General features: G+C 40.7%; 2 protein-coding genes across 3 annotated transcripts in view; both read right to left on the reverse strand.

Annotated features, from left to right (window-relative positions):
- The window catches only part of ANO2 (anoctamin 2), a 160,887-nt gene extending 153,862 nt beyond the window's left edge, over positions 1-7,025 (reverse strand). Inside the window, exons 1-2 of the mRNA XM_058804969.1 lie at positions 6,436-7,025; positions 1,965-2,143 (exon numbers count right to left, since the gene is read on the reverse strand). Of these exons, the coding sequence (XP_058660952.1) occupies positions 1,965-2,143; positions 6,436-6,454 (198 nt within the window). The 5' untranslated portion in view covers positions 6,455-7,025. The remainder of the gene's footprint in view (positions 1-1,964; positions 2,144-6,435) is intronic.
- Positions 7,026-9,724: 2,699 nt separating this feature from the next.
- Positions 9,725-15,930, reverse strand: part of VWF (von Willebrand factor) — a 146,818-nt gene continuing 140,612 nt past the window's right edge. The window contains exons 50-52 of one of the 2 annotated variants that reach the window (XM_058806037.1): positions 14,998-15,037; positions 12,277-12,374; positions 9,725-10,870 (exon numbers count right to left, since the gene is read on the reverse strand). In XM_058806037.1, the coding sequence (XP_058662020.1) occupies positions 10,682-10,870; positions 12,277-12,374; positions 14,998-15,037 (327 nt within the window). In that variant the 3' untranslated portion in view covers positions 9,725-10,681. The remainder of the gene's footprint in view (positions 10,871-12,276; positions 12,375-14,997; positions 15,038-15,930) is intronic. The other variant, XM_058806038.1, reaches the window with a different exon arrangement.

A 15,930-nucleotide genomic window follows, 5' to 3' on the forward strand; every position in this document is an offset into this window, starting at 1 on the left:
GGGGTATGTCCCATAAATGGCTAGCCATGCTAGTTTATATTTTAACATATGAAAAGACTGTGTGACTGGTCAGTAACACAGTAATCCCTGCAAAAAGGAATCCATGGCTAAAATCCTTCAAACCACCCATGTTGCATCCAGTCAGCCCCTCAAATCATCCCTGCTTCACCATCTCCCTCTCAGAACCCTTCCGGGATGCAGCTCCAACAGTAATCCAGCCATCACTCATCAGCCTGGATGGAAATTCTGGAGCATTCATGTGGAAGTCTGGCACTGAGGCATTCATTAAAGGCAGCCCGTGAGTTTTTGAAACTGTTTGCAGCCACCATTTCCAGCACAATGCTGCCATGTAAAGCCCTTCAGAGAGCACTATAGAGTGTTTTGCTTCACTTACTCTCCCACAAAGTAGCTTTCAGTCATCACGTCACTAAATAAATCCTGGGTTTACATGTATGCTACATTCTTCATCCTTTCACAAAATTATCACTGAGTAATCTGTTCTGCACATCACACTCATCACACCCTTCATGTCTAAAGTATATATACAGTCCCTTTAGGCACATCCAAAATTACACTCAGCACTACATCCTGGCAGAATATAAAACTGCTTTTGAGACATCCTTTTATTTCAATTCCACATTTCCTGATTAGATACATTTTCATGTATTACTCACAGGAAGCCCATGCATACTCTCCAGATCCATCTCTGCCCCAGTGAGGGAAAACCCGTGGCAGATTTCTAGTGTCCCTCCCAGAGAGCTGCAGGCTATACAGTGCAGAAGGAATGATGTCACCACAGCAGGTCACTGGTGCAAGGCAGTGCATTAGCAGGCTCTAGAGAAGATGAGCTCTGAGGATCCTCTCCTCCCTTACTGGAGAGTGTGGGCAGAACCAAGAAGCACGAACAAGAAACAGGAGAGGGAACAAGGAGGGAGAATGTGAAAATCACTCCAAGGTTTTCCTGTTTGTTACTGTGTGGAGCCACCTGCCACATCCCAGTCACCTGAGAGAGCACCATAGCAACACTTGGGGTTGCTGGAGTTACACAGGGGATGAGGAGAGTCAACAGTGATACCCTCTCCGTGGACTCTTTTCCTCTCTCTTGGCAGCAAGATGCCATCCCCATAATTATGGGTGTCCAATTCACAGAAAGCTGATTAAAATTTCCACAGATTTCACTAAAGACATTTCCTGCCCCTAAATTTGCACTGCTTGCCTTACCATGTGACATTCTGGCACAAGAAGACATTTTTAGGGAGGAACACAAAAAGTCACAATTTCAAAAATGCCTCTGAAGGAACTATCAAGATCTTTCGCTCCTCCTCTCTCACACCCACTGTAAAAGTCAGAAACAGTGATGTAAATGACCAGCTCAAGTCCTGCATTCACTGCCTCTTGATGTTTCCAAGACATGAAACCATCACAACAAGGAATAAGAAAATGGGAAGGGAGGATCAGCGCTTCATGACGATTTTGTTCTAGTGGTCTGGTAGCAAATATATCACTACAAATACATCCCAAATGTGCCTCCTCTAATGACAGCTCTCCTCTGAAAACTACAGCCACACCTCACTTACAAAGGGAATCAATCCAATCCAGCCCCCTTGGTCACAGCTGACTCAGGGTTGACACATGCACACCCAATTTAGTGATCAACCTGGAGATCTTTTCTGCCACTGGAGGTAGTAGCAACCCCCTTCATTCCTGCTCTGAAGGATTTTGGCTAAAGTAAACAATCCAAAAATTTTGGTGAGTTTACTACTGCAGAAATTAATTCTTGCTGTACACAGAGACAAATGAACCATATGAGGCTGTGGTATCACTTTCCTCATAAATATTCTTCTTCCTGTTCTGATTTAACCAACACACAGGACAGTGTACCCTGCTCTTCTCACTCTGCTTCCAGCCTCTTCATAATCCCAAACGCACTTGACCTAGGTCCACGAACATGAAACCCTACTTACAGAACTTCTGTAGGACACCACTGATGCTTCAAGACCTCCATTGGTCCCACTTCTGTGCCAGGAAGTCCGGTTCTGAGGAACAGTGAGGTATTTGCTATTGTAGGCTGAAAAAGCGTCCCTTGCTGATTTTCCTGTCTTCTGTCCATTGAGAGTTGGGTGTGAGGAGGGTAGAGCAAAGTCTAAGAAGGAGAGATAAATACATAAAGCAGGTTTTGTACAGATGGTTCCCTAATGGAATGCAAAATACTGCAGTCAGTAGACACTATTCATTTCTAATGATATGAACAAATCCAATGGCATCAGGTAGAGGTAGAAACTTGTGGATCGTGGTCATTCTTCATAAAGAACTCTTTACACATGTGAAATGCTCATCAAGTATATCTAAGATTATACCTACATGTTCTGGTCTTTGGGGGTAATGTCTGGAATTTTTAGACGTGCTCCCCATCTCTTGCGTTTGACAAATTACATGGTCACAGTGCAGAATGGAGGGTTTGGAGGGGATGGAGATCATCACAGAATCACAAATGGGTTGGAAGAGACCTGAAAGATAATCTCATTTCTATCCCCACTGTCATGGGCAGGGACACCTTCCACTATCCCAGGTTGCTCAGAGCCCCATCCAACCTGGCCTGGAACACTGCCAGTGATGGGGCAGCTTCCCTGTGCAATCTGTGCCAGGGTCTCTCCACCCTCACAAGGAAGAATTTCTTCTGGATATCCAACCTAAATCTGTGCTCTGTTAGTGTGAAGCCATTCCCCCTTGTCAGGTCACTCCAGGACCTTGTCAAGAGTCTCTCTCCATCTTTTCTGTGGGCTCTCTTCAGGCACTGGAAGGCCATAATGAGGTCACACAAATGCCCTTTCTTTTCCAGGCTGAACATTCCCAATTATCTCAGTCTTTCTTCACAGCACTGCTGCTTCATCCCTTTGATTCTCTTGGAGGCCTCCTTACTCCAACAGGTCAATTCCATACTGGCAGTAGCATGGTGAAAAATGCTAATAAAAACCAGTGGATACAGAACCTGTTTCAACACACAGATGTTTCATACTCTTTCCCCCTCTACTGGTGCCACAGCTGAAATGGTATTGACTGATCCATACTCTCATTCTCTTGGAAAAGCTCTTAGAGGGAAAAACCATGTCTTGTTCCTTCCAGCATTAGTGTTTTATATCCAGGAGAAGACATCCTGTACACATCTGCCTACATGGTCAGCACCATCATCACTACAGAAACAACACACCACTGCCTCCATGTAGTCAGGACTTTTCTCCAGGAATAAGAAACAACAGCTTCCATCTATCCAGGGAGACACCACATCCATTGTGTACTGCTAAAATCCGGAGGTTGTATTTCCCCCTCATTTAGCTGAGACCATTCTATCCCCTATACTCAGACTGAAACTGTTTCCCCACCACCACATTCTGAGAGAGGAGACAGTGGAATGCTAAAGAAGGAAATGCTTGGACGAGGGTGTCTGACCCTTAAATGTTATGACTGTTCTTATATCAATAATGATTATTATTATATTCTTATATAAGTTATGATTATTCTTAATCAATAACAGATTGGGGTCCAGCATCACTTGAACAGTCCAACAGACTGACTCACTAGTTTTCCCTGTCTGATCTCCCGAGCAGAATCGTGCTTGGCTCACTTTAACGAAGCACATAATGATGCCACGAGGGAAACTCCAAGAAAAATAATTAATAAGTGAAGGTTTCATTTCCAAAGGCCACACACAATGTTTCTCCAGTATTTTCAGACTAAGTCTGGGATACCTCACAAGACTTCTACACAGTCAATTAAAGACCTCTTTTACTTTCCAGTCCTTTTAACTAGGCCTAGGGAAAAAGCTGCCATTCATTTATAACATGATTTCATCTCCATTATGCTTCCCAGCCTCTAGAAACTGTGTCACAAACCTGAGATTAACACTGGTAAACTGGTGAGGCAGTCAGGGACTCCCAGTCAGAACAAGTTTTTTGATGAAAATGCAATTGCCATATTTGTATCTAGGGGACTCCTGTTCTCCCAAAAGCTTTTCAACTTCCTAAATTAAACCAATTGAACCAGAATGTTTTGGTTTGAATGCATTCCACATTTGATAGTTCCTGCCTGATACAGCACTGCCTCAGGGGCTTCTGCTTCAAATGCAGCCTGACCTCATTCCACCCTGTAAGCCTTTATGACATTTGGCCTTACATGTTCTCATTCTGTAAATATTCTGGAGGAATTAGTATCTATAGAAACAAGCTCTGTGTGTGTGTATGTATGTGAATATATATAAAATTTTAAATATGCACATATGCATGGTTTTGGTGTATATTTACATATATATGTATCTTCAAAGAACAGCAGTACAGGGAATCTTGACTTCAACTAAGAAAGCAAATGTTCAGGAACTACACTCATTCTACAAAAACGGCTGGGGAGCCATCCCTCCAGTCAAACTCCATCGAGTTGTAAAATGGCTTCTGAGTACAAGGTACCTCGAGGCTCCAGGACAGAGATCAGTGACCAGTTCCAGTTTCAGTTCGCAGCCAGTCACCACCTGCTCACTCAGCCTCTCTGTACTCCTTTGCCTCAGCATTCTGCAGACTTAAGGGTTGCCCACATGTGCAGCAATTCACCTCACTGTTTGCGTTCCCAGGTCCTTGTCCAAAGTGCCACCATGAAGAAGTTGCACAGACTGCCATAAGTGGAAGGACTGAGAGGGAGTGTTAAAGGCCCACACTACTTGTGAAAGAGGCAGTAAAGGAGTCTGCCTAATTAGGAGCTCTGTATTAAATCCTGAGTAACAACCAATTAACTGAGCTGAGTGGTCCAGATGATCAGATTATCACAGCACAGCTACTTGCAGAATACGCTGCAAGTGATTTGGTTATCCAGGGCACGGACAGGGAACTGCTTTCATTTATCTTCCTTTCTTTTTAGATAAGTATCAGAAAGGATCCACATTTCTGAAAGACACCCAAGTTAGAAGAATACTCCTCTGCAAGATTGTTCCAAACATCTGCAATTTAGGAACATTGTTTGACAAACTCCAACTCCCAAGTAGGGATGAAAAAAAAAACCTACTTGAACTTACTCTTTCCTTGTAGCTTTACTCAAACATCTTTCAAAGGACATATATATATATATATATATATATATATATATATATATATATATATATATATGGTTGTACACGTGCTCTTTGGGTTCTCAGTAAATCATGAATTTTCAGGTCTGAATGTAGATGAAGTTCAGCTCATGCCAAAATTAGTTCTTGTGCATATCTCCACCAAACTCAACTATAGTAAAGCATTATTTCCTCCACTGTGCCTTCAAAACCACCATTTTAGTGCTTTTTAAGAATATAGGAATTAGACAGACAAGGCTGTTTGGGTTGGCTCTAATGCCATCTAATTTGCCACCTGTGTGTTCAGGGCTCACACAGTACCTTTCAGACTGCAGGTGGAAAGGGTAAAACAACAAACCCTGACTAATGCCAAACTAATCTGGACAGCCTGAGTGCAGCTGCTTGTCTGAACCCCATGCTAATGCTCAGTTTGAAATGTCCTGAGCCTCCAGGACGCCCAGCAGGAGAATCTTTTGGGTAGGACTCAGTATCTCAGTTGTATTTCTCTACATTTGTCCGTACATAACGCAGATATCCTTTGTCTTTCTACCTCAAAATATGATTGGAGAAGAAATACTCTTTATAAAGAGAACCATCCAATTCTGAGTTTACTTATGGGACTGATTTTAATAGAAGCAGTTAAGCAGCAGGGGACTAAACACCTAAGTAGTTGAACCATTCTAAAGAGAGAAATATCAGATAGCTAAAATTTAAAGATCAAATTCTATTATTCTATTATTCAAATAAGAAATTTGAAGTTCACAGGAGAGATACAGCCCCAGAAACAATGAGATAACATTGTTATCTCATGGAAACAACCACAGAACTTTTGACTATGACAGCAAAAGAACAATGACTCAACATCAGCACTGAAAGTTATTCTAAACTCGTACACTGGGAACTCCAGAATGAAGGATTTATGCAAATAAGAGTCTCAGTAGATTTGCTCCTTTTTTATGGGAATTTAGAGCTCAAGGCTGCCTATTTTCTCCTGGAAAAGGATTTTGCTTACTCCCCACAGTTGCCATGCAATAAGGCAAATGCAGGGGGAAACAGCAGAAGACCAGCACAAGGCATTTGCCTAGTGATTGTCTTTTCCACGTGGATCACAACACTGACCCACAGCTGCTCTTCTGAGCCTTTAGGAGAAGTGAACTCTGCATGTTTTATCTCTGAGCTCTCTGTATGTAACTGGGCTGCAGATTTCTCTCTTTTTTTTTTCTTTTTCTTTCCCTAAAAGAAGACAGAGAAGTCCTTCCAAAGTACTCCTTTCTTTGTTCTCCACCCCATCTTGGCCTATCCCTATTCATAGGCAGCAATAAGAATGAAACAGAAAATAAACTTACCAGGCATGTGTGTTTCCATGTTGCCTGGAGGTTTGGCTGGAAATTGTGTCAGTGCTAAAATAGGATGTGGCTATGCTGTGCACAATCTTCTTCTGCACTGGCTTAAGGAGAGAACAGCACCAGCGGCTATTTCCATCCTGCCTTGATCCTGCTTTAAGCAAACCACAAACTGAAGCTAATTAGTGAGACCTTCTGGTTTGGTGATTACCATCAGGGAGGGAAGAGAAGGAGAAAGACCAAACTCCCATGACCTGAGAGGCCATGGCAGTTCTCTGCTGGAGAATTTTAGCACTTTTCCTCATGTTCCATAGCACCTCAAGAAACAAGGCATCAACAGGCATACTTTGTCCAGAAGGCAGTGGAGAGGAAAGAAAAAGGCTAATGCAGATCCGGGGCTCTACAGCAGAGCCAGCTCTGTCCAAAGAATCAGCAGTCAAGGATCAGATTGTCTTGGAGGTGGTTTCTGTGGGGAGGTGTGTCTTTGTATCTACAAAGCTTCACAGTGCTCCCAGGTAGGAGGTAAGTGCAAAAAGCTTTTTATAAGGCTGTTTCAAGTACTCAAGTTACCTCAGTGCCTGCATGCACTGTCATTCCTGCATGAAATATTCAGAGGATTATCTTGTAATCAATGGTCTAATTAGAACAGGTGATGGATCCTGCTTAGCCTTCAACCTTGCAATTTAAGCAACTATAGGGAAGAAAAGTTGTTGATGCTATCTGAGAAAGGACTCTTATTTGCTAATGATAACTGAAGAGAGATGTAACTAATTCGAGTCCAAATCTTTTTTTCTTTAAGACTGTTCATGAAACTATGGTTTTTCTAGTGTGACAGGGAGAAATGGATTTATTCAACGCCTGAATAAAGTCCAGTGGTTCTATGATCTTGTAAATCAGGGTAGTGCACTGTGTCATGGCTGGCAAGGGTAGAAGTTGTCTCTGTCACAGAGAGATGTGTTGATGCACCCTGGTTGTGCTATCAAACCTGCTGAGTACATAAAAGGAGCAGTGCAGCTGTTGTTTCCCAAAACTTGGGCTGGGTGATGTAAAATGTTCCCAGCAAGACTAAGAAATTTGTATGGGATTTTAAATTCATTAAATCCCTCCACTCTTCTTGGTCCCTACTTTGAAATGGCATTTATTATCTTCTATCCAAAGAATCAAGAGGTATCAAATACTTTCTCCTTTTTACCCTGCTAGTATCTTATAGTACTCTCAGAACTTCTTTCAGAAGTTTTAAAAAAAATTAATCTGTTTCCTAGACAGGCAACAAATCTCCTGCTTTCTACACCTATCTCAGGGAGAAGGAAATGAAAATGTTCTGAAACTTTTGCTTTTTTCCATCCACAATCTATGCTGCTCCAACTAAGCTCAAAACCAGAAAGGCAAATCCTGGCTAATTCTGGAATAGTATAGGATTGTAGAGCCAGGTCCTGCTGGGATCCTTGTTGACTTATAGCTCTGCCTGCACAGGTTCCAATTACCAGCTTTTATAAGCCATAAGGATGGGTGTGTTAAAGGTAATACACTTATCTCAGGTAATAATATACGCAGCAATATGAGAGGAAGCAACATCCAGCTGCTTAGAATGGAAGTAGCCTGCTTTTAAGACTTTCCAGCAGAGAAAATGTGGAAATCACTATCTTTCCTGAGGTACTTGGGTATGGTGCTAATTGATAATTCAGAGCTGTGACAAATAATACCAATATACCTGCTCGTGTTTCACCTGCTGTAGAGGAGTGGTGCTTGCAAGTCTGTAAATTTAGCAGAGAGATTGCATGTTTTGAATTATTAAGGAGTTATATAAGACTCCTCCCCAAATCCATTCAACATTCCTGTAAATCTATCCTATAGCACACTCAACAACCCAGCTGATGGTCTGAAGCAGTAGGATGTGCTCCTAATCATTGGTGGAAAAGTAAAGGCCAAGGTTGCTCAAAACCATCAAGGCTCACAAACAGTATGTATGGACTTGGGAAACAACATTCTTCAAAGCCTGGCTTCTGCTGGAGAATGCAAATGCAAATCTACAGTCAGATGTAGAGTACTGGGTGATGTGCTGGCACACTTGATCATAGGCAGCAAGACTGTGCTCTTCACTCCTGCCAGGGAGAAATGCTGATGAAAGTATTGGAATTGCACTAACTGCAGCTTCCTGTGTGAAAGGTAATGAAACCTGCACAGAGCAGGTCTGAGCCCACTGGCTCCTTGAGCAAAAGTCAGACAGTTCTTTTGGGGCAGACTGCCAGAAAATGTTTGGTTCTCATGCCAGCAAGTCAAAGTTAGAAATGTATTTACCTCCTCAGCCTGTTAAAGAAGATGGTATAACATTCCCTCCTGCTTTTTCTTCCTTGCCAGTTTGTTTCTACAAAAGGATTTTCAAAGAAGATTCTTCTGGTCTTGCTCATGACGGGGGCTTGGAATACACAGGTCTGAGTAACAATATGTAGACCACACCAAAGTCCCCAGAAATCCCGGCTGTAAGTAAAGCCAGTAAGCACTCTTCTCATGGGCTGCATCGCACTAACTCAGACAATTAATTATCTACTTAGAAGACCTGTCTGCAGCCATGAAGCCTCAGGCTGCAATCCTGTCAGCTTTCATGAGCTAAGAAGGGTCAGTCTGGGTGAGGGCACAGGCTGAAACAAAGGGACATCCCAGCCATGGTAAGTGGAAGAGGATGACATTTGCCTTTTACTCCCTTCTCTCTTGGTCCTCTCTGATGTTGCAGGTTGCCATTCCAGGAATTGCTATCTTCAGCTTCAGATGAACTGCTGACTACCCGGGTGATCCAAATGCATCTGTCAGAGAACTTAATATCTAGAGGCAGCTAGGGGAAGGAACAGGGTAAGGGTGGAGGTAAACTGGTGACAAATCTACTGCAGCAAGTGGGGCTGGTGCCAATTAAAACCGGGTTTCTCTCTCTGGTATTACTGTGGACTATAGCAGAAGACAGATGCATGGAAGGCCTGCACTTCTACCACTGGGCAGCAATAAAGGTTGTCTTGAAAGAATATTAAAAACAAAAAGGGCTTACAATTTAGGGTGTGTTGAATCCACAACTGACTGGCAAGAGGAAGCAGCAGGGATCTGCCTGGTTCCTCTAAAAAAGAAATACAACTTACTTTTTAGTTGAAAGCAGAGGAGTTTTTGTTTGCTCCCAAAGGGAGCTTTCCTTGCAGTTCAGGAGATGCTTTGACCCATTTAATCATGTCAAAGTCCCATTCATTATTTTAAAATTGTTAGTTAAACAAGAAGCTTAAATAATCCTTCTCTTTGAAAAACATGCATGGCAATAACAGTCCTCCCTCTCTCATATTTTTGAGAAATTAGTACTTCCCAGTGAAACTGCTTCACTGACACAAGATTCCTCCAGGACCAACAACATTCTGGAAGATCTTTTGTGTTCCATGGCCCAACTAGACAGAGTAGAATTTAAATCCTTGTAAATATATAATTGGCAGCAATAACAAAATAAATTACATCAGCCACTGCAAATTCTGCATCTAAATTAATTCCAACTTTTGGAACAAAAGCAACAGGTGAAGTCCAGGCACCTGGAAATAGGTGAGATAGCCACTGAGCTTTCTCCTCGAGTTGGTGTGGGCACGGGCTGAAGTAGGAGCTGTCCTTAAACTTGTACACATGTCTTGAGGGCGTGCACAATTTACAGTCTGTCCTCAACACACAGTTTCTTTTCATTCAGCTTCAGGAGAAACATGTATATGCATTGCAGAAAGATATTTGGTTGTCTGAACAACCAGTATTGTTTGTGTACTACAAACATCCCATTCTTACTCTGAAGCCTTATCCCATAATTACTGTACTCCCTGAAAAGAATGGGAGGAAAAAGAGCAAAAAATTATAAGTCCACTGTGTGTCACTAAGGACTGAATTGGGGAATGAAAGTGTAATGTCTCTGCAGATAACACCAAATTATTTGAGAAACATTCTTTAAGTATAAGCAACTGCTTCTGAGCATGATTTATTTGTGGTTGTCCTTTTGGGATTTTCATCAATAATGTGGATTCATTTCCACAGTGAAATGAAGAGAATCTCTTTCCTACAGTCCACCCCAAGATGAATCAGACCGTGATCTGTTGTGCTGGTAAGCTTTATTGTTTGCTGTGTCTATAGAATTTTTCAGGATTCTAATGGATAAGGCAGTGTACAGAGAATATTAGGCTTGCATTGTGAAGTTCCTCCATCATAAAACTTCAGATTAAGCAGCTGGGCTTCTGGGCAATATTCATGGTGTGCACTTGCGAGCATGGCATTCGCACAGTGAGGCGGAGGGGATGTAAAGCTGCACCATGGTCCCGTTGGGACAGCGCAGTGGGATCGTCACCGTGGTGGTCTGCGTGGCTCTACAGCAGCTGCAGTGGTCTTCCCACTGCCCTGTCTGAGCAGAGTACCTGGTGGTGCTTCTGCATTTGCCCTAAATGGAAAAAGAAGAGAGCTGAAGTTTGAACAGAGCCTCATGATACTCAGAATCCTGGTTCCTTCCTTCAAAATATCCATGGGTGACTTTGTCCGGCTTCCATGCTCTGTTGAAAACATGAACTCAGAAACAGGTGCCTGGCTGCAGAATGCAGGGTGCTGCACAAAGAGTAACTTCTTATGAGCATAATCAGAGCAAAGGAGAGGCTACTAAACTGCTCACACACACAAAAGAGCCCAGAATTTAAAATCTTATAGGGAATGTTCAGAGCTATGGTATTGGCTTTTGAGTAAATGTGGTTATCATGCATTCAGAAAGTGCTTTAGCCCAAATGCTGCAACTCACACACCCACTGTTGTCCTGCTGGTGCTATTATTTCTTGTTCTGCTTGTCTGGCCACTTAACTAAATTAGACCAAGCTGTCAGTGCCTGTAGCTATAAGCCTTCATGATGTCAAAATAAGCAGCCTCACATAACACTCTGTCAGAGTCCATTTCCTTTGGTGGCTTTGTGCTCTTATTTCCCAGTCTAATTAAATTAAAATATCCTATCATTATCAGGGACGACTTTAGAAAAAATGTACTCAATATTGTTTATTCCCGATGTAAAATCTGGACTTCTGCAGGAGAAAAATCAATACTTATGACTTTATGGCTAAGGACCATTTACTTTGTAGACAGGACAAGAGGCTAAGAATTATTAGTTATGTCATAACTTGGATTGCACACAAAGGTGATTAAAATCCTTGTATGGGGTTTTGTTATCTTGGAAAGGGCAGAGATGGGAACACCCAGAAGGGAAGTTATGCTCCTGTCTTAAAAGGAAGTTGCCATATAAGGTGTAAGCAGTGATGGGCTAGAAATTAAACTTTTAATCTGATTATGGAAGATACAAGACATGTAGAACACAAGAGTTTGGTGCCAAGTCTAGCTGAGGAATCCCAGAGCTTTTAAGGCATACAAGTCAAATCTTGGCACTTGGGTTTAAAGGTCTTTTAAAATGCCATTTATCTAAATACTTATTTAAATTCCCCTAATCAACCTAGAGGCTCAGTGCTTAACTACATACTCAGAACTGAAAATAAGCTTCACAAATGTGAAGATAAATATTCCTCTTTTTTTTAAGTAGAAAGTCCTAACAGAGCTACTTCAGAGTCATTAATTTCTGCTGGAAGCAAGAGAGTGGGATGAACAAAGCCTTTGTGTCTAACATGTGCCATTTTTCATGCTGGTTTGACTAGGGAAAATTCAGCATCAGCAAATTACTTCAGGAAATAAGTGCCAATGAGGTTAACACTAAGCCAATCAATGAGAAACTGATGTTCCACTTACTGAAGTGAAACCATGGTGGAAGAAATGGTTTCATTTAGGGAAAGAAAAAGGGGGTTGATTTTTGTTATTTACCTCACAATGAGAAATGGGCACCTCCTTTTCAGCCACACATCCACTGATATTCCCGTACTGCAGTCTGGTACTTACTGGATGGCACTCCACCTCCACACCTACCAAGTAAAAAAAAAAAAGAAAAAGAAAAGAAAAATTTTAAAAGTGTTTGGCACTGCTGGTAATTGCTTGTTGTAATTTATATCCCTTTACTCCTGAAATTGTTGTCAGTGAAATGTTCTTCCTGGTAAAATCTCTAGTTGGGTGTGTCTCAGAGTAATTCATGCAGAACTGTGTGACTATTTCACACTACAGCACTAAAGTTCCATTAGAGAAGGGTTTCCCTCATGTTTATTTTCAATTGACTGCTTTGTTCTAAAGTCACCTTGGCCATCAAACACCAGCCTCTCCCCTGGTCTTAGACAATTCTCCTGTTAACTCCAGTAACCAACAGGGACTCTGTTCCCCCCCTTTCAAAGAGAACCTCATCATTAACATGCTCAATATAAACTAAGCCAGAACATTTTCTTCTGAACTCTTGCGTGTTTTGGTCTGCATCCTAAGACTTGTGAAGGAGCCAATGCTTTTTTCAGTGGGTATTTTGTGCATAGACAACAGCAGCTCTGTGTAGTGTTACTGTAGTTTTATGTCGCTGTGAAGACAGACACCTACTCATACCCATTTCTAACTAACCAACAAAATTTCTGTGTTTAACAGAATATTGGACTGATTTTTCAGTACTACCCCAGAACACTTCAGAAAGTTTAAGGAATTCAGCAGGGTAACTGCAAAACTAAGTACACACACAAAGGGAAGAGAAAGGTATCCATTTTCCTACCAGCAAACACAACTTTCCATCAGTATATTGGTACCAAATTGACTCTGTGCCTTGCTAAAACCTTAAATTTCATTTTTAAAAAATTACAGCTCATATATGGTTCCAGGGCTGAACTCCCCTTTCTCTTTTAATGATTTAATCACTCCTTTATAAAAATTGTCCACCTGAAAGTTGGACAAGTTGTGCTCACACACTTGAAAAGCACAAAAAAAAAAGTCATCAGCCTCAACACAGATCTGTTCCATTTTTGATCCTGACTTATCAACTTGTTTTCTAGTTACTTTACCTCTGTTATTTACTTTTTTTGTTGACTGTGCCTCCTCTGCAAAGCTAGTGCTTGTAACTTAACAAGACAGGTGAGATTGAGATCAGCAGAGAAAAGAGATGCAACTTCTTTGTTAAGTGGGAAAATAAGGAATAGCCTTTGCCAATTATCAAGTCCTGTGGCTAATACCACAAAAATCTCAGGAGAAAATAGGAGCTCTTCACTTGTTCCACAAACTAAAAGCTGGAACAATGTCCTCAGACACATTAAAAAAGTCCAGTTGTGAAGGCATAACATAGGAAGGGAAACTGACTCCTCAACCAGCTCCTTTGCCCAAGGACTTGTTGGACTCTGCTAAGCCAAAGGCATCAGCCTGGACTTGAGGGAATGAGTTCTTTGCCCAATTCTTTATGGCACAGAGACATCTGAAAGACCGACTCTCTCAAGACGCTGGAAAATAATGTAATCTATGTCCATGAGAAACTGAGAACTGAGCTACATCCAGGCAAAACATCATTGGGAATAAGGATCTGAAGGTCCATTCAATATGGGAGGTTTTGAGTATTCAATAAATAATTTTGAGTATTCCTTACTTGTAGCCTGGTAGATTAAAGCTCCTTTAACCAAATTACCTCTTTGATCCATTTGATGACAGTCTCTCAATAGCTTTCTGACTTCTATCTCTCAAGCCAGAGCTCAGTGATTATCCAGACAGGCAAAGGCTGCAAACTTTTTAAGAGTTACCATCCTTCATCAGGGGTATTACTGCAGCAGCTCCTGTGCCAGTGTGGTGATGGGCTGCTATGCTGGCCATCATTTATTTATGAGCACATGCATAGCAAAAAAGAGAAAATTAAAAGACATAACACAGATAAGATCTTGATATTCTGACCTTAAAAGAGAATTTCAATCCTTTGTTATATTTTTCAATTTTATATAAGCCACAGTATTATTTTTTACTTACAGAGGAGAAAACTGAGAGGTTATCTGCTCACAAATGCATCAGTGATTCATTTTAGAAATGAGAACTCAACCCTGCAATCCTTCCTTATGTAAGCATACCCTTCCTACTCTCATAGCCTGACTGACATTTGGATTATCCACCCAAAGATGCGTGAAATTAAGAGTTGCAGGATTGACCCCTAAACTGACAAATTTAAGAACCAGTCAGGCTGTTCCATAGGAATGCATTTTCCCTACTATTTTTGGTTAATGTTATCAAAAACATTACTGCCACCAGGGTTGGGCTTTTTTGATTAATTTATTTAAAGTTGATCATTTATTCATGAAGTGTTTTCCTCACATATTCAGCAGTATCAGGTTATGTGACTTGACAGGCTGTCTGTGCAGGACTATTCCTGTTATCATCAGATGAACAATAAAATAAAACATTCATAATTAACATCTGCATAAAATGTGGAGAGTATCTATTTCATTCTAAGCACTTGAGAATACTGTAAAAACGCGTGTTCTAGATCACAAAACATGACAGACAGCAGCATGTCAGAGGGTGGGCTTCTTTGATGGTTTATTATAAGCACATTGCTAAGCTCTGGTTCATTACCCTGCATATTATGGAAATTGTAGGTACTTACACACTCTGTCTTTTCCATACAAGATTTCTGGATTATTTACTTACACATGTCACAGCAAGTGTTGCCAAGTTTTGCTATTCTGCCCTAAAATTATAAAAAAAAAGAAAATTCAGATGTTGGCATAAGTGATACACTTCTGATCTGCTGGAAGAAGATGTATAAAGCAGGATACTAGGCAAAAAAAAAAAAACTGAATTTCTATATTATACAAAATCATAAATCTACATTAATAATCTTCTCTTTATCAACTTTAAGATTTTGAACTTGTGATGACATTTGCTGGTAGCTAACTGGAAGTAATTGACTTATTAGCAAGTTCAACACCTGAAAATATTGCTCTCACCTGCTATTAGGAGCTTTCTAAAATAAAGACATTAAATACAAGTAAATTCCTGAAAACCAGGAGGATAAAACCAGTAGCAATCAGCTTTCATTCTGTTTAAGAAATATCACATCTGTCAAGTAAATTTTAAAAGCCATATAACATTATGTTTTGTTTCATTGCTATCATCCAGAATAAATTCTCACAAATATATGAATAGTGCAAATTATTTAAAAACTATAGTAAAAGGCAAAATGGAGAAATATTTACACTGCAGGGTGATGCCATTGTTGCACTCAACCCTTGAGCTTACATGCAAAAGTTTGGAGGCTTTTTTAATTAAAAACCCTAAAATTTTGATCTGCAACAAGATGAAAACCACTAATTTTATAGCTGAAATAGTTCTGTTTGTGGGGGATAGGAGAAGAACAAATGCAGTTTGAGAAGTTCTGTTTAAAAAGTAAACTGTTTTTCACTGATTTTCCATTAACATCACTTGAATATGACAATAACCCAAAGCCCGTAATGTAACGCAGTATTCTTTTCTAAATCTTTGTTTATACAGCAAAACCATGTATTACAATTACACAAGTGAGAAATGCCCTGTAGAAGTTTTATTTTTCCCACATTATACGTAAATTCTCCATTTGTTTCA

The sequence above is a fragment of the Ammospiza caudacuta genome, chromosome 5 (assembly GCF_027887145.1).
Source record: "Ammospiza caudacuta isolate bAmmCau1 chromosome 5, bAmmCau1.pri, whole genome shotgun sequence".
NCBI lineage: Eukaryota > Metazoa > Chordata > Aves > Passeriformes > Passerellidae > Ammospiza > Ammospiza caudacuta.